Genomic DNA, 26,666 nt, shown 5'->3' on the forward strand with positions numbered 1-26,666 from the left:
AGTTGACCAGGATCAGCCAGTGGGTCTCAGTGTCACTGGATGAAACAAACAGGTAATTTTGGGGGGGTAGGGTTACGGTACAAGTTGAGTCTGAAAGGAGAATGGGAGAAGAAATTGTAGAGATGGGTAAAATACTTTGAGATGCACGTAGGGATGGGAAGGGAGGAAAACAAAAGAAAAAACATTCTCCTACTCTGAATCAGACTTTGGATCGGCAAACTTTGCCCCAAATGTAGAGGTTGTACCTTATCTCCAGAGCAGATGTCTGTACTGAGCTTAAGGAAAGCTGAGCTATAGAACTCCTTGCTACAAGGAAAATGCCATGGCAAAGAATTTAGCAATATCCAGAGATGGATTAGATAGCATGATGTCAGTAACGGCCAGCTGATTGTACCAAAGTCTTCTTCCGTTGTGTGATGATGAACCTCAGGAATTTCCAGTCATCTCAGGTTTTGCCTAGAGGGTAGAAAGCTTGATAATTCCTGATCTATCATTTTAAAACTCAGTATGACACACAGTCAACAAGATCATATAACTCATTAGTCACACTAATGACTTGTGTGTTGGAATTCCTTTCCCTTATCAAAGGGAATAATTTTCTTTGGAGATAGAATAAGGCAAGTGGGACCTACATTTTTAAAAAATAGAATACCTTTTTGTATTTTTGCACTTCCACTCAAGCTTGATGATATCCCCCTCTTTTTTGTGGATAGTATAGTTTTGACTACATAATAAGGATCAAAAACTTGAGCTTTAGGGAACTTTCTCACAGGTTCTCCTCTTTAGAATCTTTTTTGTTTTACCTTCAGTAAAAGAGTCCCTTATCACTAGATCGGCTTCAAGGGAAAGAGCAAAATAGGCTGTTGAAAATGGATGAAAATATATTTGAGATATTTCTCAAATTCTAAAAGTTATTGGGGAGAGGGATCTGGTATGAAGGCTGTTGAAGTGCATCTGTTTCCCTTGATGCTTTTGAAGTGTGTGTCTCTAGTTGTATTCAGCAGCACTGTAAGAATGTGAACAGATGCCTGGTGCTTGTCTTAAATCTTTCAGAAGTAAAAAACTGTTTTGTTTCTCAGGAAGATTTCTGGGAGCTTGGAAATGCAAATATTAAATCACTGTGGTTTGAGGTGGTGAAGATTTCCTTCCACCAACTGGAACTGAGTAAAATGCAGTTAAAGGAACTGATTCTGTTTTCTACATTTCATATCTGCTTTTGTAAGCCACCCCTTTATAGCCCAAAGGGAAGTAGTTCGTTTTTTCTCAGCATTTTTGCATTGGTTTAATCCCTTGACATGAATATAAATAGGGTGTCTTGCCCCGAGTGTCTCCTAAAGATATTACAGAGTAAATCAGCAAGTTCTCCTGTTCCTTACTGTAGTTGCCAAGGAAGCTGAAAAGAAACTCCTGGCATTTTGCAGCAGCAGTAGTTCCTGCACTCAAGTAAAAACAGGAATGGAGTGTGAGATGTAGTAAAGCAAACAGTTTTCTATAAGTTTTGTCCGATGCTTAAGATTGATGAGCTCTTCAAGAGTTCATACACATCATAGGAATAATATACACTGTAAAATTGAAATGAGTGCAAGTTCTTTCCCCTTATTCCAGTTGGTATACTGTAATACAAATTATTGCTGATCTTCTTCCAGCTGATGGAATACACAGCCATGACTCTTTAGGTGGTGTGTACAATCTGCTTCACTTAAATGTTTATGAACTATATAATCTGCCAAAGTGCATGGACAGTTCACATTCCCCCTCAGCCTTCAGTGGATTAAAGTATTATTCTCTAGAATGGCATCATGTTTCGTGTACAAGGCAAAAGCCTGCTCTAAATAAGCTTGCAAGCACCTCCAATCTAAGATCGAAGCTCATATTTTTGCTACAAGAAAGCATTGGCATTCAGGGAAGTTTTTAATGTGTGATGTTGTATTGTGTTTTTACTGTTTTTTGTTGGAAGCTGCCCAGAGTGGCTGGGGTAGTCAGATGAGTGACATATAAATAAGTTGTTGTTGTTGTTGTGGTGGTGGTGGTGCATAACTCTGGGTCTCTTCCGCATTCTACTCTTTTTGGACCTGGCAAATGATATTTCATGAATCCATTTAAAAGCTGGTTAGCACTTTGAGCTTTCAGCAATTTCACTGTAAGCTCCTTAATTTTTATTTCTTAATGGTCTCACACTTGGAACCAAATACCTTCTATGCTGAGTATGTTTTGTGAGCACTCATGATTCAGAAGGGAATATGAACATTTCATGAGAGTTGGTTGCTAGCTGTCAGAGTCACCATAGCAAGAAAGGAATATAACCTTTTCAAATAAAGTTCAGATTAATTGGGGATGGGAGGGTGGTTTTGAGCTCTTTAAATGGCTTATTTGCATTGGTATCTTAGCAGTTAGTGCTGAATTGAAATTGATGTTAGCATCCATCTGTCTTGAGAAATAATGGAGTGTGCCTCTGGGGGTGAAGTCAAACCATTGTGTTAGCAGCACCAAGTGACCACCTTAGGGTGCAAGCCTGGGCAGTGTGTATGGAGGTCCTGGGCTGCCCAGACAACAAGACCCTGCCCTCGCTGATGGTGGTCCAAAGGAAAGCAGAACAATATGTTTGGCACCAGCTTGGCTGCAGGAGTTGCGATAAGGAAGCATATAAGGCACCATCCAATTGTCTTAGGGACTCCAGTCTGGATTTGTGTAGGGTTTCCTCCTTAGCTTTTTCTTCTCCTGAAAAACAGTGGAGGTTTAGGATCAGTTTTTCTTCTCTGAGACGGGCTGCCTTCCCAGCTTGACAAGCCCCAGCTACCTCTTGGAGGGAGGAAGGTTGGGAGGGAGAAAGGAGGGAGAAAGGTTGTTTTCTGCTGCTCCAGAGAAGCGGACACGGAGCAATGGATACAAACTACAAGAAAGAAGATTCCACCTAAACATTAGGAAGAACTTCCTGACAGTAAGAGCTGTTCGACAGTGGAATTTGCTGCCAAGGAGTGTGGTGGAGTCTCCTTCTTTGGAGGTCTTTAAGCAGAGGCTTGACAACCATATGTCAGGAGTGCTCTGATGGTGTTTCCTGCTTGGCAGGGGGTTGGACTCGATGGCCCTTGTGGTCTCTTCCAACTCTATGATTCTATGATTCTATGATTCTATGATTCTTGAGGTGAAATAATGTTGCATTTATTTATTATATTTTAAATGTTGCAAATTTACAAAACATAAAATGATCACAATTGCACAATGTATAAACAGAATGGGTAGTCTTAATAGAATTTGATCACCAAAGGGCAGTGCCTACTTAATTTAATATAATAATAATAATAATAATAATAATAATAATAATAATAATAAATTTTATTTATATCCCGCCCTCCCCAGCTGAAGCCGGGCTCAAGGCGGCTAACAACAATCAAATAATCAAACAATAAAATAATCCAACATTCTAAAAACATTTCATTATAAAAATTAATTAAAATCAAATTAATGGCAACCATTAAGCAAAATTCTGTGCAGGTTGCCAGAGGAGGGAGTCAGGCTGTGCCCTGACCAAAGGCCTGGTGGAACAACTCTGTCTTGCAAGCCCTGCGGAAAGATATGCTGAGGCTCACTTCTCGCTCTGTGCTGCTGCTGCTCCTTCATCCTCCTCTGCATTTGCCTTGGCTGCCACCTCCTCATCCTCTCTGCTGTCATTTGTGGAGAGGCCCACTGACACTTCTTTAGAGCAGGAGAGAGGAGCTGGGGTTGCCCACTGCAGTGGTGGCCAGAGGGTTCACTCTGAGGTTCACCCCGCAAGCCTGAAGTGACACTGCCTACTTGAATCAAACATAGAGAGTTCCATGTGGGGGCGGGGGTTATAGGCTTAGTTTAGAAACGCTTTCAGTTAGCTGCCGAAAAGGATGTGGAAGGGAAATGGTTCAGACCTGCTATCAGATGCAAAAGCACTCAGCGCAGGATATAAACTCTTGTGTGGCCTGGTGGTGATGCAGGCGATTGGGGAAAGAGTGGGAAGTGGGGATGTGGGCCGGATGGAAGATGGATTGTTACCTAGAAGCTTGAAGTAGCAGGAACTGGTAGCCCCATACCAGTTTACACACATATCAGAGCACAAACAGAATTTTGAGTTGGGGCAGTGTTTATAAACTTCAACAATGCAAATATTTTAAAACAATGTTTTAAAAGAAAGTGGATTTTGGAAAGCTAGCAATAGACTCGTAGGAGCTTTAACGATTTTAGATGAGTTGTTACATTCTCTTCAGCATGAAAGCGTATGCTACTTGACAGCAGCCTTTCAGCATTACATTCTAGCAGGCTTCTTGAGTAACTACTTTCAGCATACCTTAAGTTCCTCTCGTATACTTTCATCTGGTTACAATGGGTGTTTTCACTTCCGATTCAAACGGTTCATGCAGTACTAATTTGACCCACCCTTCAGTGGCTTCACTTGATTGCTGCACTGTTCTGGCAGTAAGATTGTTTTTAATGCTTTTCTCAAATGAAGGCTATATAGAAATGTGTACTTAATACCTCAAAGATATATACTTGGAGACTAGTCCAGACAAGCTAATGCCATAATTAATGTGTTAATCTTTATAGAACCACAAGATTCTTTTGTTTTTTCTGCAACACACTAAAACAACTTGCCTCTCTGGAAATTATTTCTGAATGTGTCTATGATGTTTAAAGTTGTTTGATCTATATTTCTTCTAAAGAGACTTGATCCCAGTTTATATTGTAACTTTTTTGCAAACTTTGGCACTCAGGATATGATACAAACATGCTTGTATGTTGTCATCTTGCAGAATTACTTTAAGTTTACTTGTGTAATACTGGTGTCACTTGAATAGTTAACAAATGATTGCCTTGTACTTATGAAAGCACTTTAAAAAAAGTTCTATCTTCCACTTATTTCAATCTTTAGGAAATCAAAACTTGCACAATCATAAAAAGGCCACACAAAAGTTGGGTTTTATATTACCATAACCAGTGTTAGAAACTGGGATAGAAAACTAGGAGCCAAATAGCTTCTGGGACCTAGGTTGTGGGCGCCAAAAGAATGTAGTTGCCACTGGGGGGGGGGTGTGGAGGGTCTCAACACTTTTTATTTATTATTTTGATAAGCATGAATTAATGTGCAATTCACATAAGTGACACATTGTTAATATCACACTTTAAACATTTTACATGTTTAATTTGGTGTTTTCAAAACACTATTTATTGTTAATCTCCTTAACATATTGTCTATTCTTAACGTGTATACTTTGAGGCTTCAAAGCACATACGTTTCACTAATCCTTGAGTGTCAGCCAGGCGCAAAAAATGGCACCCAGATTTTTTGAGGTGCTCACAAATGGAGAATCTTTAGGCGCGAAATGTGCCTGGTGCCCTGCTAATTTCAAACCCTAACAGCCCAAACAGCTTTAGTTGGTGCCTCTTAACACAGTGTGGAGGACCAGATCAAGAATAATTTTTCAGTTAAATGGGGCAGCTAACTTGTATCAGCACCTTCTATAAGCACATAATTGCAACATGATTTGCATATATATATAATATTCATATTGTGTGTATGCATAGCTATGGGTATACTCAGCTTCATTATCGTTGTCCCTATTTCTGCATAGAAAAATGTCTAAAGATACACATAAAATAATACCTTTTCCTGCAGATATGCTACTCAGAATTTATTTCTGTTTTGTTCTCACAATTTCTAGTATATTTTAATACCATATATTGCATACATTGAGAGAGTACATAAAATATACCTTGTATCACTAACTCTATGGATTGTGAGGGTAATTAAAAGTACATTCAGGTTCAGAAGAAACTGGTCCATGTTATGTGCCCTTCAGTATAAACTTGTAGATGGTTTATGCTGAACTCTTCAAATCCTTAAAAGGATTTTTTCTTGGAATCTCATTTTTGGGAAACAGTGTTGGTACAACCTGTTGGTTGTAAGAAATAGGGACAAGCCATGCAACTGACAGTATAGTTGTTAATGATAAATGTAGGTGTACATGAATGAAAACTTCGGTAAATGTGAATTTCTGCATTTTACTGGATCAGAGTCTGTTTGTGTGGTCCCCGTGTTTTTATGCTTTCATTATTTGCAAAGGACTGTGGTGCTGCAGGAGTTGTTGAGCAACAGGCCCTGTTTTCATACTCTGTGGATTTTTTTATCAACCTGCTAAAATGCATTGTAACTTCCTCTCCCCGCTGTCTACAGCAGAATACGGAAACCTTGCTGCCTGAGGCCACTTCTGCAATTGCAAGAGTTAAGAATTGGGTGGGGATGACAGGGCTTCTCTCCTACACACTAATGTTCTGGAGCTAAAAGAAAAGAAAATGAAGAGAAAAATATGCTCTGCATTGTGGCATGTCACAGTAACCTGTTCCGCACTTAATTCTTTGTCTGCCTCATTGCAGTGCTACAGTTGAAGCTCCAGCAGCGACGAACACGCGAGGAGCTGGTTAGCCAAGGGATCATGCCTCGTAAGTATAACTTGTTTAAACTTCTTCTTTCTCTTTGAATACACAATGTCTTTTTTTGAGATGAGAGAGAGCTTTGAAACATCTGCCCTTCCAAGATCCATTCCACTTCAGTCCCCATGTACGGTGTGTGGAGCCTTGTGCCATTTTTAATTTCTAGGACTGGTACCCTAGCATCTATTTTCTGGAAGTTGGTTGCTGCACAGAGTAAGATGTGGCTGTATTACTTGATAAAGAAGGACTTACGGGAAGATGTTGCCATGCTAGAAACATGTGAAAAACTGGGTGCATGGTAGTCATTTTCTTAGCATGCTTCCTGCCATTGAGCTGGGAGTGTGGCAGTACACATGCTTAGTAGTACCCTGGCTATAAAATGTTCATGCAACAAAGATTTTTTCTGCATTTGCTACTGTTTAGAATTTCACTGTAACCTTCAGACAGCAGGTTTTGTTGCATGGTGACAAGTGCTGCAATAGCTTGTTCATTAGGTGTGGCTCAAGTCAATGATGAAACAAATATATGCAGGGCTAAGGAACGCTTTGAAAATAACTTTTTAGTGTATGAAAAGTTATGATCAAATAGACAAATGAATCAGGAGAAGTAACATGAGGGCTGGTAGAAAAGCAGTTGAATTATTTTTGCAAGCTCTGTAGTGTATTTGCCTTGAAGCCTTTACAAAGGTGTTGGCTCTGCTAAGAATTGTGCAAGCATCGGCTCAGTGTACCAATGTCATGTTGCTGTTTTGCTACAAGAGTACTAGACGACTCATTTTGGGTTAGAAGGATTTTCTTTGTTCTTGTTATAAGCAGCATCCAGATATATCAACATTTTCTTTTGCAAGTCCTAGCTGTTGCAATAACAACTGGGACCTTATGTGAAGCTGGCCTATAAACATTTTTGTCTGTTGATTAGTTGGAAGTACACAGTTGTTTCTGGGGGAAGTTCCTGGCTCTCCAAAAGCTGAAAAGCAAATAAAGAGGAGTTTGGAGGGCCCTTTCTTGCACATATATTTTCCTGTATCTCGATACTAGTAAATTATTCCGTTCACTTTTGGTTTCTGTTCTTCATGTTCAGACATATGATTTTAGTTGGCATGTTTATAAAATTTGTCAAATTCTAAAAAATTGTTCCATGATTGTCTGCTTTGTTTGTGCCTTTTGTGAGTAAAGTGGTTTCAAACAGAACCCCGGTGTAAAGGGTGCTCTAACAGATTCCCCAGTGCCTCATGCTGACCTGTTCAGCATCTTTAATTTCAGTATTGACAACCGTAGTAAAATGTGCAGCAACAATTGCATGTTGAATGACTGTTTTCCAAGTGACTTTCTTTATAATGGATTTGAGAAGTTTTTGGATACATTTGAAGTGTTACAGCAGCTAATTGGGCTATTTCCGTTGCTGCCTCTGTAGTTCCAATAGGCAGGAGTCTGGATTCTGTATGCATGCTGACTTGCTTTGTTGGCAATGGCACTAGATGTAAACAAATTTAAGAGCAATCAGGTGTTTTGAATAGGTGTATTATAGGCAGAAAACTAATATAAAACTTGATCTTTTCAGTATAAACAGACATATTTGGCAAGCAGATTAGTGAATGTTATTCCTCTAGTGCAGAGAGAGTCTAAAAAACTTGTCAAGGATACATTGATAGCAAATAAAACAAATACCATTAGTTGAAAATGTATTATTGCAAAACTAGGGTTAGCTCACCTTTTCCTTTCTTCACTGTCATCCTCATGTCTCATTTGTGGGCCTGCCATTCAATTTTAAAACACTTCCAGTCAATTAACCATCAATTTTACTTTATTTATTGATAAGTTAAGCTTGCACATGAAATTCTGATTTAAAATGTTAATGGACACTTTTAAATGTTCAGGCATACTCTCTAGGACTTTTTTTTTAAACAGAAAGAAAAACACATACAACTCTGATACATTGGATAGATCAGAAGAAATATTTGTTCTAGACAAAAGAATTATATTGTTGCATCGGGAGGGGGGGTGTTAAATGGAAGAGAGGGGATGTGGAAGAAAAGAAGTAGGTTTCAGTTCATAGTGTTTTAATAAGATGTATCTAATTTTCATTTTAAATGTCAGTGTGCAGCTATTTTTTGTATATTGAAATTTGAGAGATGAAGGTGACCCATGTCTGTGAGGAAGCAACTCCAAAGTGCTGGAGATTTCCCTTTCTAGCAGTGGGTGGAGCTGTTGGGGACCCACAGCCTGCCTGCCCTTCCCCAGACTATTGTGCTTCAGTGAGAAGCAGCAAGAGGGTCTTCTAGGAACCAGTACCCATCCTTTTCTGCCTCCCACCCCCAACCCGGTCTTCCCCACTGGTTGGCTAGGCTTTTGACTGGAGGAGCAGGCAGCAGTATCACCAGTGCCTTCCACCTTGATGACAGCAAGCAAAACCTTGGCTTTAGATCTCTGTCAGGAGTCCACACAACCCTTGTCATCCCTTCCTATGATATGTAGTCATTGCTAGATCAATGAAGTGCCATATCCATTCAAAATAATTATATTTTATCCCACCGTTCCTTCAATCAGCTCAAAGCAACGTACATAAATTTATCTTCACCACAACCCTTTGAGGTAGGATAGGCTGGGAAAGTGTAACTGGCTCACAGTCACGCAGTGAGCTTTATGGTTGAGTGGAGGTTGATTAAAAACTTTGATTGACTACTTGGGTTCATTAGTTAGTTCTTATTTCAGTCCTACTTATTTGCATTCTTTTTGTTTATTGACTACACTTTATCAGGCACAGGTCTCTTGGCTGCCAGGGTTTACCTGTAGCATAGATCAGGAATGGGGGCCTTGTGGCCCTCCAGATGTTGAACTACTACTCCCATCATTCCCCATAATTTTTCTTTAGGGGTGTGTGTACATTTTCCCAATCATTTTCGTAGATAAACAGAGTAAGCATTCTGTGTAGAATGCTTGCTTCAAACTATAAAACACTTCATATTGTACTTTTAATCAAATGCCCATCACTCTGATAATAAGGTATGCATGTAGAGGAAGGGGCTGTAGGGTGCTGTGCATCCCTGTATACATAGGGCCTTGTTAATGGAGGCCAGTCCTCCTGTTGTTATGGTTGGCGGGTTGGTTTAGGCCCCCGGTGCAGTGCTTTATTTTTGGAAACCATTTTGGGATAAAGTATAGGGGCACAAGGAGATAGTTGAGATGGAGGCCTGGCTTGTTCCAGTGTCACAGTGATTCCAGTGACAGGGATGAGGCTCAGGTTTTACCCCATACCTCCCGTTATGTTCCAGAGTGAAACCAGATTAGAAACTTCAGTGATTAAGTGGTATATAAATAGCTTAAATATATGCATACATGGGACGCGGGTGGCGCTGTGGTCTAAACCGCCGAGCCTAGGACTTGCTGATCAGAAGGTCGGCGGTTTGAATCCCCATGACGGGGTGAGCTCTCCTGTTGCTCAGTCCCTGCTCCTGCCAACCTAGCAGTTCGAAAGCATGAAGTGCTAGTAGATAAATAGGTACCGCTCCGGTGGGAAGGTAAACGGCATTTCCGTGCGCTGTTCTGGTTCACCAGAAGCGGCTTAGTCATCCTGGCCACATGACCCAGAAGCTGTACGCCAGCTCTCTCGGCCAATAAAGCGAGATGAGCGCCGCAACCCCAGAGTTGGCCACGACTGGACCTAATGGGCAGGGGTCCCTTTATGCATACATACTTTGTTCTAATGAAAGCATTGGAGAACTGAACTAGCCCATGTTTGCATAGTTCAGCCCTGATTCTGCATCTTGGTGGGATAAAACCGTAGAGATTGACTATTGCTAATCTTAATGGAAATTTAGAATCAAGGCCCCTTTGCCGGTCCTAGTATAGAATAGTGGCTGCCATAAGAGTAGAAATGCATAAATTGTCCTCCATCCTTGCCTCTGTGCACGTTCAGTGTAAGTATATTCAGGTATGTTATAGTGACACTCCTTGACCTTGATTTGAGGGAAGCCATCCTTCTGGGTTTCTCCTCCAAAAATTGTTTACATAAAACAAGCACATGATAAACAAAAATAAAGGTTTTAATCACCAGAGTGAGAAGGAAGAGGACTGAATTTACATTATGAGGTCTGGTATCTTGCGTTATTAATAGTATGAGCTGACCATAATGCCAGTGTGCAATTCAGAGAGATTCTAGAAGTTGTTCATTTTAACTTGGCAGTGTTGCAAATTAGAGAAACCACAACAGGCCAGACGCTTCTGCTTGCTGTGTCCTCCAATCCCATTCATTCAGATTATATGAGTATTTTGTTAAACTTCCTTAATTTAAACAGTTCAGTATGTATAAGGCAAGGCTGAGGGCTGCATATTCTAGATATATAGTTCATTTATGAACTTACTCAACTTGTGAAATGCCTAGGGAGGAGAGGGATTGCAGTCAAGGACCTGATAGGTCCCATTTTACTCACTTAAATGGATCCTATCTTTGCATTTTTGGGCATTCTTCCTAGAACAGATTTGAGGTCAGAGCAGTTTGTTCCAAAACAGATCTGCATTTGAGGTTGGAGCAGAAAAAAATAGGAAGCTTTTACATTTATTTTTCTCAAGTACACTTAAGCTTGCTTAAATACCCATTCAAAACAACCCATCTCCTTTTAGAATAATGCAAGCTGTTGGCTGTACTTTTACTTCTTATACTTTTTAAACTAGTGGAATTAAAACCACATTGTGTGCCTTCATTAACTTTCTTGGTATGCTAATAGTGAAATATTATTTTGCCCTGAGTAAACTTGTAAAACGTGATGGGCTTTGTCAGACTGGGAGCTAGTAAACCTGCATATACTCTACAGTTCAGCATTTCCTAATGCATTGTGGCTATCTCAAGCAGCTAACTTAAAAGCACCATTTTTAGATGAAGTTAACCTTTTCATTTCTTGAAGGCCAGCATACAGTGGTACCTCGGGTTAAGAACTTAATTCGTTCTGAAGGTCTGTTCTTAACCTGAAACTGTTCTTAACCTGAGGTACCACTTTAGCTAATAGAGTCTCCTGCTGCCGCCGCACTGTGGCGGCGTGATTTCTGTTCTCATCCTGAAGCAAAGTTCTTAACCCGAGGTACAATTTCTGGGTTAGCGGAGTCTGTAACCTAAAGCGTCTGTAACCTGAAGCGTCCGTAACCCGAGGTACCACTGTATTTGTCACACACAACTCAACTAGAATATCAAGGATAAGACCATAGCTCAGTGGCACGTGTTATATATGCAGGCATCCCAGGCTTAATTCCCAGTATCTCCATGTAGGGCTTGAAAAAAAGCTATGTCTGAAATGCTGGAGAGCCTCAGCCACCAGCCATTGTAGTTCAAGGATGGGAAACCCTTTTCAGCCCAAGGGCTGCACTGTTTTCATGGGCAAAATTGGGACTTTCCCATTTGTTCAGCCTGACATTCTACATTCCAGCTACATGAAAATCAGAGGTGTCTACTGGGCTGGTAAGAGATGGGTCCTAGGGTGAGTCTCAAGGATTGACTAGAGAGGTCAGGGGGGTTACAGTGGTCCCTTGGTTCTGATTCTCCCCCCTCCAATTGCAGACAGATACTGAGTAGATTGATCAGTGTACGACATATTTTTATGTTAGTTGTATCTGCATTGAGGTTTACTGGCCAATTTCTGCTGGTGCTTGCTGCCAATCTCCTCCTCTAAGTTATCTGGCATGCACGAGGAGGCTTGTGGGAGAGACAAGGGTTTCTCTAATTTGTGCTGCATTATGGAAAAAGTAAGAAATGGGAGGGGCCTCTCCCACACTTTTATTATCCAAACACCTGGTCAAACTAGAGTAGACCTTGCCTTTCCCTTGAGTCTTCTGATACTTGATGAGAGCTTGAGGGAAAGGCAGGATTCTTATCCTTTGTGGTATTTTGGGAACAATGAGGAACCATAGGAGTCTTTCCCTACTCCTTCACAATCTCTGACTTGAAAGGAAGTGGAAGAGGATCAGCCTTTCCCTTGAGCCTTCTGGCAAGTGGAAAAGAGACAGCTCTTATTTGCACTGAAATTTGAATGTGAACAAGTGCGAGAGGGTACAGCTGTTTTCTAGCTTCTCCAAATGACAGCAAAAAGGGAGGCTGAGAGAGGAATATTAGGTACTGTTGGGCATCCTACTTTCATATTTTGAAATTTTCACATGAATTTGGTAGAGAATAGTGTCATGTAGTAGTTAATGAGACCAGGCCAATCTGGGTTCAAATCCCCATTCAGCCATGTATCTTACTGGACTAGTCACTGTCTCTTAGCCCAACCCTACTTCACAGGGTTGTTGTGAGAATTAGCTGACAACTCACATTGAGTAGGGTTTGGGGTTGTTTTTTGAGGAATAAAAAATAGTATAGCATATAGGCTACAAAACAGAAACTTTGCAACACCATTATTAGCTAACTCATGCTTTTAAATGTAGAGTAAAGAAGATACCAGAATTTTGTCCAGTGGGAACATTGTCTTGATATATTTTGCTTTTAGTCTGTCCCTAAGGCCCAGTTAGGCCTTCCAGGCCTTATCGTTTGGCCTGCAAGGCTGATATGATCAAGGCATATCCACTTGCCATCATATTAATTAGGCCTTTGGCTAATTAAACAGTCTTTGGCTTTTTATGTATTTTTGTGTTTTTATATTGTAAAATGCCTTGTGATCCTCTCTGATGAAGGGCCGCATAGAAAATGAATGACACTAGGCATGTGCCTAGACTTGAAAAAGGGGTTTGTATGCAGACGCCATCTGGAAAGACTTTGCAATGTTTCAAAATGTTGTGTACCACATGGGTCACCTGGTACTATTGTGATGTTAGGGGATTGAGTGGTGTGTGGTCTTGCCCACCTGTTACATGGCGCACAAGGGTGGAGGGATATGAATCTGGCCTGCTGGCTGGATTCAGTTCCCCACCCCTGCCCTTGTTACCACTTCATGCACTATGTTTTACCTTGATGCCCTAATTGTGAAGCTTACCTAAGTGTTGAGAAAAAGATGCCCAGAACCCATACAGAGAAGAACCATCACTAGAATTGTACCGTACTTGAATTGTGTGTCCACAACTAGCACCGCCTCCTATACAAAAGACATTAGGTGTAGTGGCCTCCACAACAGTTTTATATGTAAGGCTAAAAAAAGACTACTAGTCTCCCGACATGCTTCAAGTGCAGTTATCTTCCAAGACAGAAATGTCCATATTGTAGAGCATGTTTAACAAAATTATGTGGTGAAACCACAGGAGACATCTGCCCTGTTCCTTCCATTATGCATTTTGCAGGTTGTTGGATACTGTCAACACTTCCAAACCACCAAGCAGGAAGGAAATCCACAGAAATTGATTGTGAAAATATAGCCTTGCAAGCACAGTGGTCTTGTGGTTAGTGCTTTACATAGACCTCTGCCTCTCTCTCCTTGTTGTGAGACAAGCACGGTGGAGAGGGCATTGCTGCAGGAACCCCATCCTTGACCCCTTGTGCTGCTCTGTAGTGCCCCTTTGTGATCAGTGTAGGAATGACATTGATGGAACCCTGTCAACAAGAATTTGAAAAGACTATAAAGATTACCTATCTTTTAACTTTACTCACATTTGTCCCTGGCATCAAATGACAATATTTCTTCAAGTTACCAGCTTGGGGTATTGCAGAAATAATGGACTTGTCTTTCATACATGATCCTAAATCATGGTTCAGAGTTATAGCAATGAGCTGCAGTGAGTTCTCACCACTTCTCAGGAGCCATGATGAAGAGTGTAGAAACCTTTTGGTTCCTTTTAAATTAACCACAGATTGTTGCAATGTCCAAATCTAGATACACTGACCCAATTCACATGTAACACTAAACCAAACAATGATATATCATTATGAGGATGAACTGCGGCAAACCTTGGCCTCATGTGTTCTCCCCTCCTTCCACAAGGAAGAGATCAGAAGCTACTAAGTTAGATTAACCACAGTTCAGCATTATGTCTGAACCCTTAACTATGGTTTGTTGAAAAAACCCAGCTTCTTAAACTATGAAGATGTCTTGTTTTAAGAAACTGTAATTAAAATCTGTAATTAAGAATTACCGGTAAGTTTGTTGGGTCTGAAATGAAATGGCAAACTGTGGTCAATCTAAAATGGAAGCAAAAGTATTCTGCCTGAATGCAGCCAGTTTGTCTTTTAATCATTAAGCTTTCTCAATAGAATTCCTTCTGATTTGTGGGATTAGTAAGAAGTCTAACATAGGAAGGAATGTTTCTATTTTGGGATTAGTTAATAACTATGAAAAACTATTGTACAAGTACTTAAAACACATTTTAAAGAGAATTACAACTAGTTAATGTTATCGACTGGTAGGTCAAGGGAGCTCAGAGTAAATATACTGGAGAGAGAGAGTAAATGGTACATCGCTGTAGTCTAGTTGAAGCTGACTTTCTGGTCCATGATGCTAGAATGATTGCAAATGACTTCTTGTTTTTGCGACCAATATAATGGTCAATAAGATGAACAATCTGAACCAGCAATATACAGCATTCAGTTGAATTAGTGTTCTGTGGTTGTATGAAGCTTTTTTAAAGTGGTGCTATGTTCAGAATGCAGTAGTCCGCTTTAACCAAATCCTTGCAGAACACAAAACAGAGCTATCAACAGCTTTAACTTTTTCTGGAAGTGTATTATCTACATTTCATGTATAAACTAATCCATTTGTTCCCATGGCTCCTGGTATTTAGTTGGTCATGCTTTCAGCTAAGTTCTCTGTGTGTTTCAAGAGCAGTTAATAAGTAGCAAAAATGAGGAAATGCTATCTAAATGGCTTCGCCTTTTCCCATAATTTTAATCCGCTAAAAAGGAACATTTTTCTGCCCTGCTTCATTTCCTCACCATTTGAACTAGATGGGAAAGATACTGTAGTTTACTTTAAATGTGAACTACAAAGCTACCCTGCATAACAAATTATGCCAGACTTAATGAACTATGTGTTCTTCACATACAGGGAACTTCAGGATCTTTGGCAAAGAGAGACATTTGTTTTAATACAAGTTTGCTCTGGTGGAACAGGAAGCTGCCTTCTATGGAGTCAGACCGTTGGTCCATCTAGGTCCGCATTGTTTACACCAACTGACAGCATCTTTCTAGTGTTTCCAACAGAAGACATCCCCAGCCCTACCTAGAGATATTGGGGATTGAACCCTGGGAGCTTCTGCATCCACTGAGCTTCCAGGTTCAGTCACCATGCCTCAGGGTTGCATGTGCCAACAGTTGCAGGGAGTTAGTTTCATATTTGTGATGACTGAGAGTGCTGCAAGAACAAGGATACAGAGGAAGGAAGGGAAGTTATAAAGCATCATTAAGATAAATTGATCTACTCTCTTCTCTCACTCAGAGGTTGCAAATCTAAAGCACATTTGGGAGAGCTTCGGAAGTTGTTACTTCAATGTCATGCCCTTATCGTGCATCACAAATAGAAGCTATGAGATATACTGTATACGCAAGCCTTTATTATACCGACTCTCTGGATTGTAGCTAATGCTCCTAATTTTAAAAACAGAGAAGGCACAGGTCTCACTGTTTTCCTGGGAATACTGGCAAGCTACTATAATATCTCCATGGATCACTGCCTTGCCATGGCGAAGGGGCTTGAATAACTCAGAGAAGCTATGAGCTATGCCGTGCAGGGCCACCCAAGATGGACAGGTCATAGTGGAGAGTTTTGACCAAACGTGATCCACCTGGAGCAGGAACCGGCAAGCCACTCCAGTATCCCTGCCAAGAAAACTCCATGGACAAAGGCAACTATAATATCTACAGTGTTTAATATAATTTTCTGTTCATTCTGTGGCAAATACTTACTCTTCAAACCTGTGCCATGCTCATGAACAGCCTCTTTGATTGGTTTCACTGTAGTGCAGATCTTCACCTACATCAAGGAGTCTCCAGAGGAATATTTCCCATGCTGCATTTCCCATAGGTAAAGTTAAAGGGACCCCTGACCATTAGGTCCGGTTGTGACCGACTCTGGGGTTGCTACGCTCATCTCACTTTGTTGGCCGAGGGAGCCGGCGTACAGCTTCCAGGTAATGTGGCCAGCATGACTAAGCCACTTCTGGCGAACCAGAGCAGTGCACGGAAACGCCGTTTACCTTCCCGCCAGAGCGGTACCTATTTATCTACTTGCACTTTGACGTGCTTTCGAACTGCTAGGTTGGCAGGAGCAGGGACAGAGCAACGGGAGCTCACCCCGTCGCAGGGATTCGAACCGCCGACCTTCTGATCGGCAAGCCCTAGGCTCGGTGGTTTAACCCACAGCGCCACCCATGCCCCATGCATTTCCCATGCTTTGCTGCAAAACAGGTATATGCAAACTGTTTTCAAAGCACTGAGTCAAGTGATCTATGTTTATTTTCTCCTTGGAAGGCATTGATTGTTTGGGATCCAGTGTGCTGTCTGAGGACAGATTTGCATATGACACTGAAGCTAAACATGCTTTCAGAAATGGTGTATATTCCTCAAAGCAAAACGAAATGGAACTCTTGATGACAAGAAAAAAAGAACTCTTTTGCAGCTAAAGCTTTTCTATTAGAAAAAATAAACAATGTTCTGAGTCTGTTGTTCAGATACAGCCCAACTGCTTAGTGGTAAGAGTATTTTTGGATTTATGAGCATGTGCGTTTACCCTACCATAAATCAAGTGTAAACCCTCTCTGTCGCCTGGGGCCACAGGGCTATGGCGACCTTACAGCATTATCATATTGTATACTTACAGTGATCTCAGTTCTGGCTACCAGTCCTTTTGTAGACAAAATGACATCATCCATGCACAAGAGGAAGATTTCAGCAGACTTGGGAGAACCCAAACACTTGTCGGGGGGAAACCCCAAGGTTGAACAAAAATTCCCATCAGCCCCAGCCAGCATGGCCAATGGTTAGGGATGATGGGAGTTGAAGTCCAACAACATCTACAGGGCAACACATTGTAAGCTGTTGTAAGCTCCTATAGATGGGCTTTTTATCTACATGAGTAGTGATACCATTAAGTTCCTTTAAAATATTGAACTTGTGAGGTTAGTGTTTCTCATTCTAGTTGTTTTACCTAGAACAACACTTGAATATACTGACACCTGGATCTTTTAAGAAAAGAGAACATAATAGAAACATACAACTTGCTTCATAGCTTTGAATTGTTTCTCAGCTAGTGCTAAAATAATAATACTCGAGGAATGAAATCTCTTCCGATTTAGCGCCTAAAAAGAGCAGATAATTCTGATTATCTTTCCAGCATCTTCCTTTGTAAAGGCTAGTGGAACTGAGTTGGTTTACCTGTAGTGGCCCTGGTTGCGTTTCAGTTTCTAAATGAGAATAGTCTTAATTGCTGCTGTTAACACTGGGCTTAAATTAAGGTGTAACTAAAAGTCTTGGGTTTCCCCCCTATAGAATATCAGAAGAGCCCTGCTGGATCAGATTAGTGGCCCATCCTGTTATCACAGTGGCCAACCTATGGGAAGACCACAGTCAGGATCAGAGGGCAACAGTACTCTCCCCACTTGCAATTCCCAGCAGCTGATATTTGGAGGCATACTGCCTCTGAAAACACAGCCTGGGCCATGAGCCTACCACTGAAATACTCAGAGAAAGTCCTGTTCCAAGTACAGTGGTACCTCTGGTTGTGAATGGGATCTCTTCCGGAGGTCCAGTCGGATCCCAAGGTTTCCGCAACCTGAGGACTGCTTCTGCACATGCGTGCGGCGAAACCTGATCAAATACTTCCGGGTTTGCCTCTTTTGCATCCTGAAGTTTACGTAACCAGAGGTACTACTGTACCTCCTTCTCACTTCATCAGATCAAACAGGGATACATTGGTGGCGGCGGCACCAGTGTTACTTGAAAGGGCCCCACTTTAAGTCCTACTGTTGGAATCTGTTCCTTTTCAAGTAAGTTTTAAATTATCTTGATTATCAATAAGTGTGATAGTATGGTTAGGTTTGGCAACTACTCTGGGTTAGAATCAATTTTCAGACTGTTTGCTTGCCAGCACCTTAATGGATGTCCTTTATGGATCTTTGAAATCTTCAAAATATAGCAAAGGTAGGGTATGGAAAGGAATACTGGTCTATGGCTACTTTTCTGTGTCATGTTGCTGATGCATAGAGGTTGGAGTGAGTGAGGTTCTTGGTGCCTGTGCAGTTACGCATCTAAGACTGGCTATATACAGGTTGTTACATGGAACCTAGGGGTTTGCAGAGGTGACTCTGCAACCTCTTTAAGTGCTTTCTTTATACATTGCAGTCCTTGAGGGACTGGGTGCTGTCTTGCTCCATTCCTCCTTGATAGTGGCTAGAATAAGTGAACAGCTGGGTGCATACACAGCACACATTTAATATGTATATTCTCCCTGATTGGCAGTACTATATCCCTTGCTCTTATTTTTATGAAGCTTTGATAATTTTGGGGCAGATTCTCTCCTCCATATTGGGAAATAAAGGGTTGTGTTCAATGTACTGTTTAAGTAAACATTCTCTCAGCAATGTAACATGGAATGTTCTCCTCTTCACCTTCCCTGTGCGCTCCCCCTACCAAAATATCTTTTTCATGAGTTCCTGCAACCCTCTGGAGCAGATTTGGGTGGGAGAGGGGAAATTCTGTTGTACACGCAGAAATCCTTTAGTAGTAGTTGAATACCGCCCCAAAGCATTGAATTAGGGTGGAATGGAATAAGCCCAGAACAATGGTGGGTTTTGAACTGGATCTGCAAAGGCTGTCTTGTGGACCATATCTTGATATTAGTCTTACGGCTTTCAGCAATGATTTCTGTTATGTTTCCATGTTTTTCACAATCCTGAGGGATGGAAGTCTTTTAAAAATGAAATCTGAAAATGACAGTCTATTTCTCTAGAGTGTGGGTTACTGCAGTTCATAAACTTGGCTACTTATAGCTACACAATATATTAAGGCCATGCTAGAAAAGGTCGATCTCCTAACTGACATGGTAGAGTTGTTTGACAGTTCTGGGCCATTTGTTATGTACTTTTTATGTAGCCAAGAAAAATGTACGCTGTTTGGTTAGTTTGGATGGAGTCTGATAATACATACTATACCAGTGATCTTTGGTTTCTTCCAAGAGAATCTTGTGGGAGAAGTAGAGACTTGTTCCCTTCAGCATTTTCAGAGGTCAAGAATGGAATTCTTTTCTTTGCATTACTGCCAGCATTGGGATGAAGCACAAGCCAAGTGTTTTTCAAAGAAATACCTGTGAGAATGAGAATTTCCCTTTGGGGGGATTCAATTGAAAGCTAACAGGCTTCTTAGTTACTCCTTTTCATAATAATAATAATAATAATAATAATAATAATAATAATAATAGTAATAATAATAATAATAATAGAATTTCATCACTCAGAATACTAAAAAAGACTTTTGTTGGGGTGTGGTGCGGGTTAAACCACAGAGCCTAGGACTTGCCGATCAGAAGGTTGGCGGTTCGAATCCCCGCGACAGGTGAGCTCCCGTTGCTCGGTCCCTGCTCCTGCCAACCTAGCAGTTCAAAAGCACGTCAGAGTGCAAGTAGATAATAGGTACCACTCCAGCAGGAAGGTAAACTGCGTTTCCGTGCGCTGCTCTGGTTCTCCAGAAGCGGCTTGGTCATGCTGGCCACATGACCCAGAAGCTGTATGCCGGCTCCCTCGGCCAATAAGGTGAGATGAGCGCCGCAACCCCAGAGTTGGCCACGACTGGGCCTAATGGTCAGGGGTCCCTTTACCTTTAACTACTGCAAGATAAATAGCAGGTAAGCTCCTCTTACTGGTTGTCTTGCTATGGATCACAAAGGTATCATAGGCGTCTTGGCACTGGTTACTACTCTACTGTTGGTGATCGGACTTTTCTTTAAACAGGTTGCTGTTGCCACCACCAAATTACCCTTATACCTTGTATTTCTGAATACCTTTGAGACTGAGGGAGCACATAGTGGAAAGCATTCTTTTAGGAGCTTTTCTCAGTTACCCTATCCTTACACAGCTACAGCACTATTAAGAAGCCTCTCAAAGATGTGTGTGCTGGAAAAAGCATCCTGTGTCTACATTTGCTGACAATGTTTTTACTAGAGGTCTGCTGTGCTCCACATAAAGTTATTTAGTCTTCCATGTGTGTACACACACACAAAATCAGAATAGAGGGACCACCTTAATAACAGAATTCAATTAACAAAAACCCTTTGACATGTTGTGTTAAAGACTTCCCATGTCCACTCAAGCTCCAAAATGCCAGGAAATTGCAGCTATTAAGGACCACACCTTTAACAGATGCATTATTTAGGCAGCATTGGTGTGGTATCATTTTCTGTGATTGGTTCCAGCATGACCACTAACCTGGAGCTGAATGGCTTCTGGTGGTAGATTGGAGGACCTAAGTCCCAGATTTTTCTGCTCACTGTAATAGACCCATGGATTCTATGCAACTGAAGCTACCATTCCACATTACAAGTACTCAGCTGGCAACCAGCACTCTACCACAATGTGCTGAGAAAAGATTTGTTGGCAGACAGCAGTCCTATTAGTCCTAGCCAATGTGAGCTTACTGGAATCTGGCAGAGAAAAAGCCCTGCCAAAGGATTCTTCCAAGGCTTGTACAGTGCTCAGCAGCAGTTGATCAGTGTCCTAAAATAGGGTCTCTCTTGGCAGTTCTTCAGTGGTGAGAAAAGACGGGGAAGGTGTTCATTCTTTACGTTACTCCTTAGATTCTCTACCACTTTTGCATTGGTAGACAAGTGTGCTTGACCTATCTTCCTTGCTCCTGTCTGCACGTGGACCTGCTGTAAATGATCAGATCCTAATGTATGTGGCTGTGTGTAATGTTGGTGTTGACATGTCAGACTTCATGCATCTTGCATTCTCAGTTCTACTTGTGCCGAAATTTTCAGCTACACTGAGACTTCTTTGGTGAAGTCATATTATCCCTTCATCAAATCTTTCTTGTCCATGTGCCTTCTGTGAGGAACAGTGTGGGGTTGCATTTATTTAAGTGATTTATATAAACCTAGAGTGCCTCTAAGCAATTTGTAAAAATGGCTACTTCCTCAGCTGGCTTAGGTTGACAGCATACCAGGGTGTGAATTTAAAATGTCAGAGGTAAGGTTTAAAAAGGTAAAGGACCCCTGAATGGTTAAGGCCAGTCAAAGGCTACTATGGGGTTTTTGGCACTCTTCTGGGTCATGTGGCCAGCATCACTAAACCGCTTCTGGCGCAGGGGAACACCGTGACAGAAACCAGAGCGCACAGAAATGCCATTAAACTTCTCATTGCAGCAGTACCTATTTATCTACTCACACTGGGATGCTTTCAAACTGCTAGGTTGGCAGAAGCTAGGACAGAGCAATGGGAGCTTACTCCATTGTATGGATTCAAACCATCCCAAATTGATAGAAGATCTGGTCCATATGCTGAAAATGTCCAGGAAGGAGATGCCTGCAGACAAAGTGTTTCTTCTTTGGTGGTTTGCTGTGTAGCCTTCTCTGAATTGGCACTGAGACAGAGCTGTCTTTATATACAATGGAAAACCAAGTCTCATTGCACAGGAACCAGAATGTCATAAGGTTGCATTGCAACCCACATCGATTGCCAAAATCCTGGTTTGTCTCAATATTGTCCTCTTCACATGCACAGGAATATTCATTACATAGCCCAAGAGTAAGTAGCGAAAGTCCAGATTGCATGCATCATGATTCCAACTTGATCGTCACACCTCACATCTTCTAGTCTTAACCCTGCTTCTTTCTTCTTAGCCTCCATAATCAAAACACACACACACCCCTACCTCTTTTTCTGGTATGTGGTCGCTAAGAACATGGCTAAGACTTGAACTGTTATCTCCAAGGTTATTGCTAATGGAACGCCAAGGCTTTATTATGCTAAATTTTTAGACTCTTGACTTTATGAAAGGCTAGAACAGAAATAAGAGGTTTGATATCTGTTTTGAAATCATTATATATAATAAAGAATGAATATATCCTAAGCATATATTTCTCTAACAAGCATTGACTGACTCGGTTGTCAAATTGGCCCTGATGCTTCTGATTTATTGCGGTTGCCAACACAGTAAAACCATGTTGAAACTGCATCTTGTATTATTTAATTGTAACACCTGTACTTTGAATTGGGTGACACTTAAGTAGCATGGGCATGTTTAGAAATGTGTGAGACCAACTCTTGTAATTCCTTCATTGTTATCTTTCCAACAGCTCTGAAAAGTCCAGCTGCATTTCATGAACAGAGAAGGAGCTTGGAACGGGCCAGGGTAAGCCACAAGTTAGCTTCAAGAGAGTTACTGCGTTTGTGATTTTCAAAACTGTTTGCATATTCTTCTAAGTGCTTCTCTGTTGAGCATCTTGTGTGTTTCCATTCTGCACACCACCTGTGATAGTTTCTCTTAATTATAAACATGTCTGCCCCTTTCAGGTACCTTGGACTTTGCTTGATTTTCTCTTTAGCTGAGAGCTTGATAATACAGAAGCTAAGCGGAAAACGTTGATTCTTGAGAAATAAGGAAACTGAATGCAGGCACCGTGTCTCATTTTGGGAGTATTTCAGTTCATTCCCAAAAGAGCCTCTTGTTAGCTGGATGAGAAGTGAATGCACTGGCTGCTGAATTGTTATCTTCTCTTTCTCTTTCTCCTTTAACATTTGTTTAAAGTTAATAGAATTAGAGCCTGGGTAAAATCACTCCAGATTTGCTATACAGTTTGTAAGGTGACTGAGGATTCAAGATAAGTAACTGACTTTCCCAGAGTTTCCTGATCAATAGATGTGTTTCTCCCTATACCCAAGCAACCTGAGAATTTAACATACCACAACATAAGAATCTCAAAGCGCTTAGTGCTTTAAGTTCTGTGACCCATTCTGCTTGAGGTTCTCTGCTACTGCTTAAATGTTCTGGAGTTATTAGCCTGCTGCAATGGCAGGGGTAGTAAAAATCTGTGGGAATGTTATATCTCATCATATGCTTAAAAATCCAAGATAATTTCCCTGTTAAAAATCGTGTATGTTATTTGCTTCAGTCCTGTCTTCCTACTTGGGTTCAGCATGCTGTTTTCCATATATATATATTTGCAGACAGAGGACTACCTGAAACGGAAGATCCGGTCCCGGCCAGAGAGATCAGAGTTAGTGAGGATGCACATTCTGGAAGGTATGATTCTTGGCGTGCAGTCTTCTCTTGTAAATTTTCACCCTCTATAGATACAACTTTACATTCATGGCTCTTATATGTTAATCTTATTCAGCTGGGGATGGCTGGCTGGCGGGTTGGGCCAGTACTGTTGGTGCGGGTCAGTGCTTTAACATTGAGCAAAGTACTTTGCTATCAAGGTCCTCCAGGCACACTGTTTGTATTCTTGAATTGCTATAGATTTTTGAACAAGTGCTGTGGGTCCCAGCTTTCTCCTTGAGCCCCATGTACTTCTCAAGGAAGAAAAAGCTAACCATCCTCCTCACCTTGTGACTTGGGCAGGGGTGGGGCCTCAGATACATCATAGGCACCAGGGGAAGACTTCAAGGACACCATTGCATCTATGAGCATGGTGCAACCCCTGCATATCATTTAAGATACCTGTTCTTTAGCGGGGGGGGGGGGGGAGTGATGGGTGGCAGGTTAGCAAATTCTCCAGAGAATTATTTCTGAATGTTTTAAGGGATGGCAGTAGAAGTTTAGTGTGCTGTTGGAACAGGATTGGGCAGTTTGTTGTTGTCGTCATCATCATCATTGTTACCTGCCCTTCACCAATGGGTCCCAGGGCAAGTCACAAAAATGTTAAATTCATAATTAAGAACAGGTAATATAAATCACAGGAACAGAATTATTAGAACTTACTTAGGTATTTTGTTTACACGTCACTGACCGTTGTGCATCATTTGCCCAGTTTTCTTTTGGTGGGGGCTTGAGACTTGCAATAAATGGAGGCTGGTTTTTACAGGCCAATTCAAGCTCTTTCTGAGAAAAAAAGAGAGAGTTTACTGTGAGCTACTAACTTAAATAAATAAATAAATTTCATGACACTAAAAGAGCAGACCAAACATAACTTCCATTGTATGCAGCTTGCTCTTGATGGAGGAGAGTGTTCTGCCAACAAATAGAACTTAGTGGAGGGCATGTATCCATGCAGACGGTGAACTGCCAACTTTTTACCGAGGTCATGTACTTGAGAGGTGATCATATTTTTTGCTGTTCCCCTGAGCAGAGACCTCTGCTGAACCTTCCCTTCAGGCCAAGCAGCTGAAGTTGAAGCGGGCCAGACTGGCCGATGACCTCAATGAGAAGATTGCCCAGCGGCCAGGTCCCATGGAATTGGTGGAGAAGAACATTCTGCCTGTAGAATCAAGCCTGAAGGAAGCTCTCATTGGTAAGGCTGGTGGGGTAGGTGGAGGCCTGCATGTATGTGTTGGGTCCTCTGGCAGTTTGCTAGCACCTCTCACTGTGCCACTGGACCAAGGAAAGCAGTGTATACATTTTACCTTATCCAGCGCATGTGGCAGACTTGAAGCAGAACCCCAGTGTATTAAAAACACTAGTTGATCTCCATGCCTATAAAAGCTGCTGTAGGGTGGTTGTCTTCTCTTAGCTTGCACATTCTGCTTTTCTTCCTAAAAACCTATCTACTTGTTTACAGCCATTCATTTGAGTGGTCCTGCTTTGGTAAGCGAGAGGGGTAAGAAGAGAAAAAGAGAAAGCTGGAAGGTTTGGTCTTCTTAAAAACAAGTATGAACAGCTGTGTGGTCTGCTAGTGCCATCCTCTGGCCAGAGGAATCGCCATTGTATGGTCTCTTCATCGTTAGTTTAGGTAGACTATTTTGCTGTAGCATCCTTCAGAGAAGAAAAGGGAAATAGTTTTGAATGAGAAAACGTTAATCTTCTGGGAAGTGTTAGGGAGTAGCGGAAATAAGCCTGACATAAAGCAACTCTAGAGGTTTGGATTGTCTTTCTCCTCCGTCATACAGTCTTATAACTCTCCTTTTTCTCATGTTCTACCCATAAAAGTGGGCTTTTGGTTCTCTTCTCCCAACCTCCTTTCACAGAAAAAAAATCTTGTTAAGAAATACAGGAATATTTTTTGTGAAGGATATAAATCGTAAATAAACACAAGTGTCTATAGCAGTTAGGCCTCACGGATTATTCCTTCTAATGCTCTTAAAAAAAAAAAGACAACTGCCAAAATATCTATCTCCAGTGCTCCTTTTTGCTTTCATAATCTCAACTGTTCATTCCAGCCTTCAGGCAGGAGATGACACAAAGCTTGCTCCAGTTTTCCTTACACCTGTCTACAGAGAGGCAGATGATGATATTCTTGTTAATCCTGGTGTTAACTATTTCTTCTCAGGTTGTGACATTGATTTTTTTAAAAATTGTCTAAAGCTTGTTTGGTTTTTCACTGTCTCAGATTTCTTGTGATGTCCAGAACCATCTTCTGCTAATCATCCTTGACCCCTTTCCATTTGTTTAGTGAATAAATGAAAATTTATTATTTTCAGTAGGTCAAGTGAACTACCCAAAAGTAGCAGACAGCTCCTCCTTTGATGAGGACAGCAGTGATGCCCTGTCTCCAGAACAGCCAGCTAGCCATGAATCCCAGGGATCTGTGCCATCCCCAATGGAGGCTCGAGTTTGCGAGTCACTTCCCACCCCCACAACAGCATCCCCTGCTCAGGTGAGATTATTATAGCCTTGGCTCTTGTGTGCCTTGGTGCCTGCACCAGCCACATAGGTGCCTTTTCCTGGAGGATACAAAAAAGTCCTCTGCAAGGAGTGGATTCCAAAGGAGTCATTTGTGGATTAGAGCAGAAACACCTGAATACTGAAATTATGCTAACGAAAGCTTCTATATTCCTTTACTTTGGGCTGAAAATAGTTGAATGTGAACCCAAAGGGGTTCACTGCAGTGGAGCTGATACTGGGAGCATAGGAAATTGCCTTACACTGAAGGCGACCAATGGTCCATCTCATTCAGTATTGTCCAGACTGACTGGCAGTGGTTTCAGAAGAGACATTCCCAGCCCTACCTGGGAGATGCCAGGGAATCGAACTTGGGACCTTCTGCGTGCAAAACAGATGCTCTGTTACTGAGCTGTAGCTCTTCCTCTGAATTGAGCCCATTCACAGTACTGTTTCTTTGCATGCAGCTGCAAATGAGAAGCAACAAATCTGCAAAAATGGGATTTGTCTGCCTTTCCTCTGGGAGTGGCATGTAATCGACACATTTCGACTCCATA

General features: G+C 41.5%; 1 protein-coding gene across 3 annotated transcripts in view; it reads left to right on the top strand.

Moving 5' to 3' along the window:
* Window positions 1-26,666, top strand: part of MRTFA (myocardin related transcription factor A) — an 83,847-nt gene that overhangs the window by 46,521 nt on the left and 10,660 nt on the right. For all 3 annotated transcript variants that reach the window (XM_083400436.1, XM_083400434.1, XM_083400435.1), the window contains 5 exons: window positions 6,400-6,465; window positions 22,646-22,701; window positions 23,517-23,592; window positions 24,641-24,802; window positions 25,929-26,104. In XM_083400436.1, the coding sequence (XP_083256562.1) occupies window positions 6,459-6,465; window positions 22,646-22,701; window positions 23,517-23,592; window positions 24,641-24,802; window positions 25,929-26,104 (477 nt within the window). In that variant the 5' untranslated portion in view covers window positions 6,400-6,458. The remainder of the gene's footprint in view (window positions 1-6,399; window positions 6,466-22,645; window positions 22,702-23,516; window positions 23,593-24,640; window positions 24,803-25,928; window positions 26,105-26,666) is intronic.

Source organism: Podarcis tiliguerta (assembly GCF_965153285.1).
Source record: "Podarcis tiliguerta genome assembly, chromosome: 10".
In the NCBI taxonomy this organism is placed as follows: Eukaryota; Metazoa; Chordata; class Lepidosauria; order Squamata; family Lacertidae; genus Podarcis; species Podarcis tiliguerta.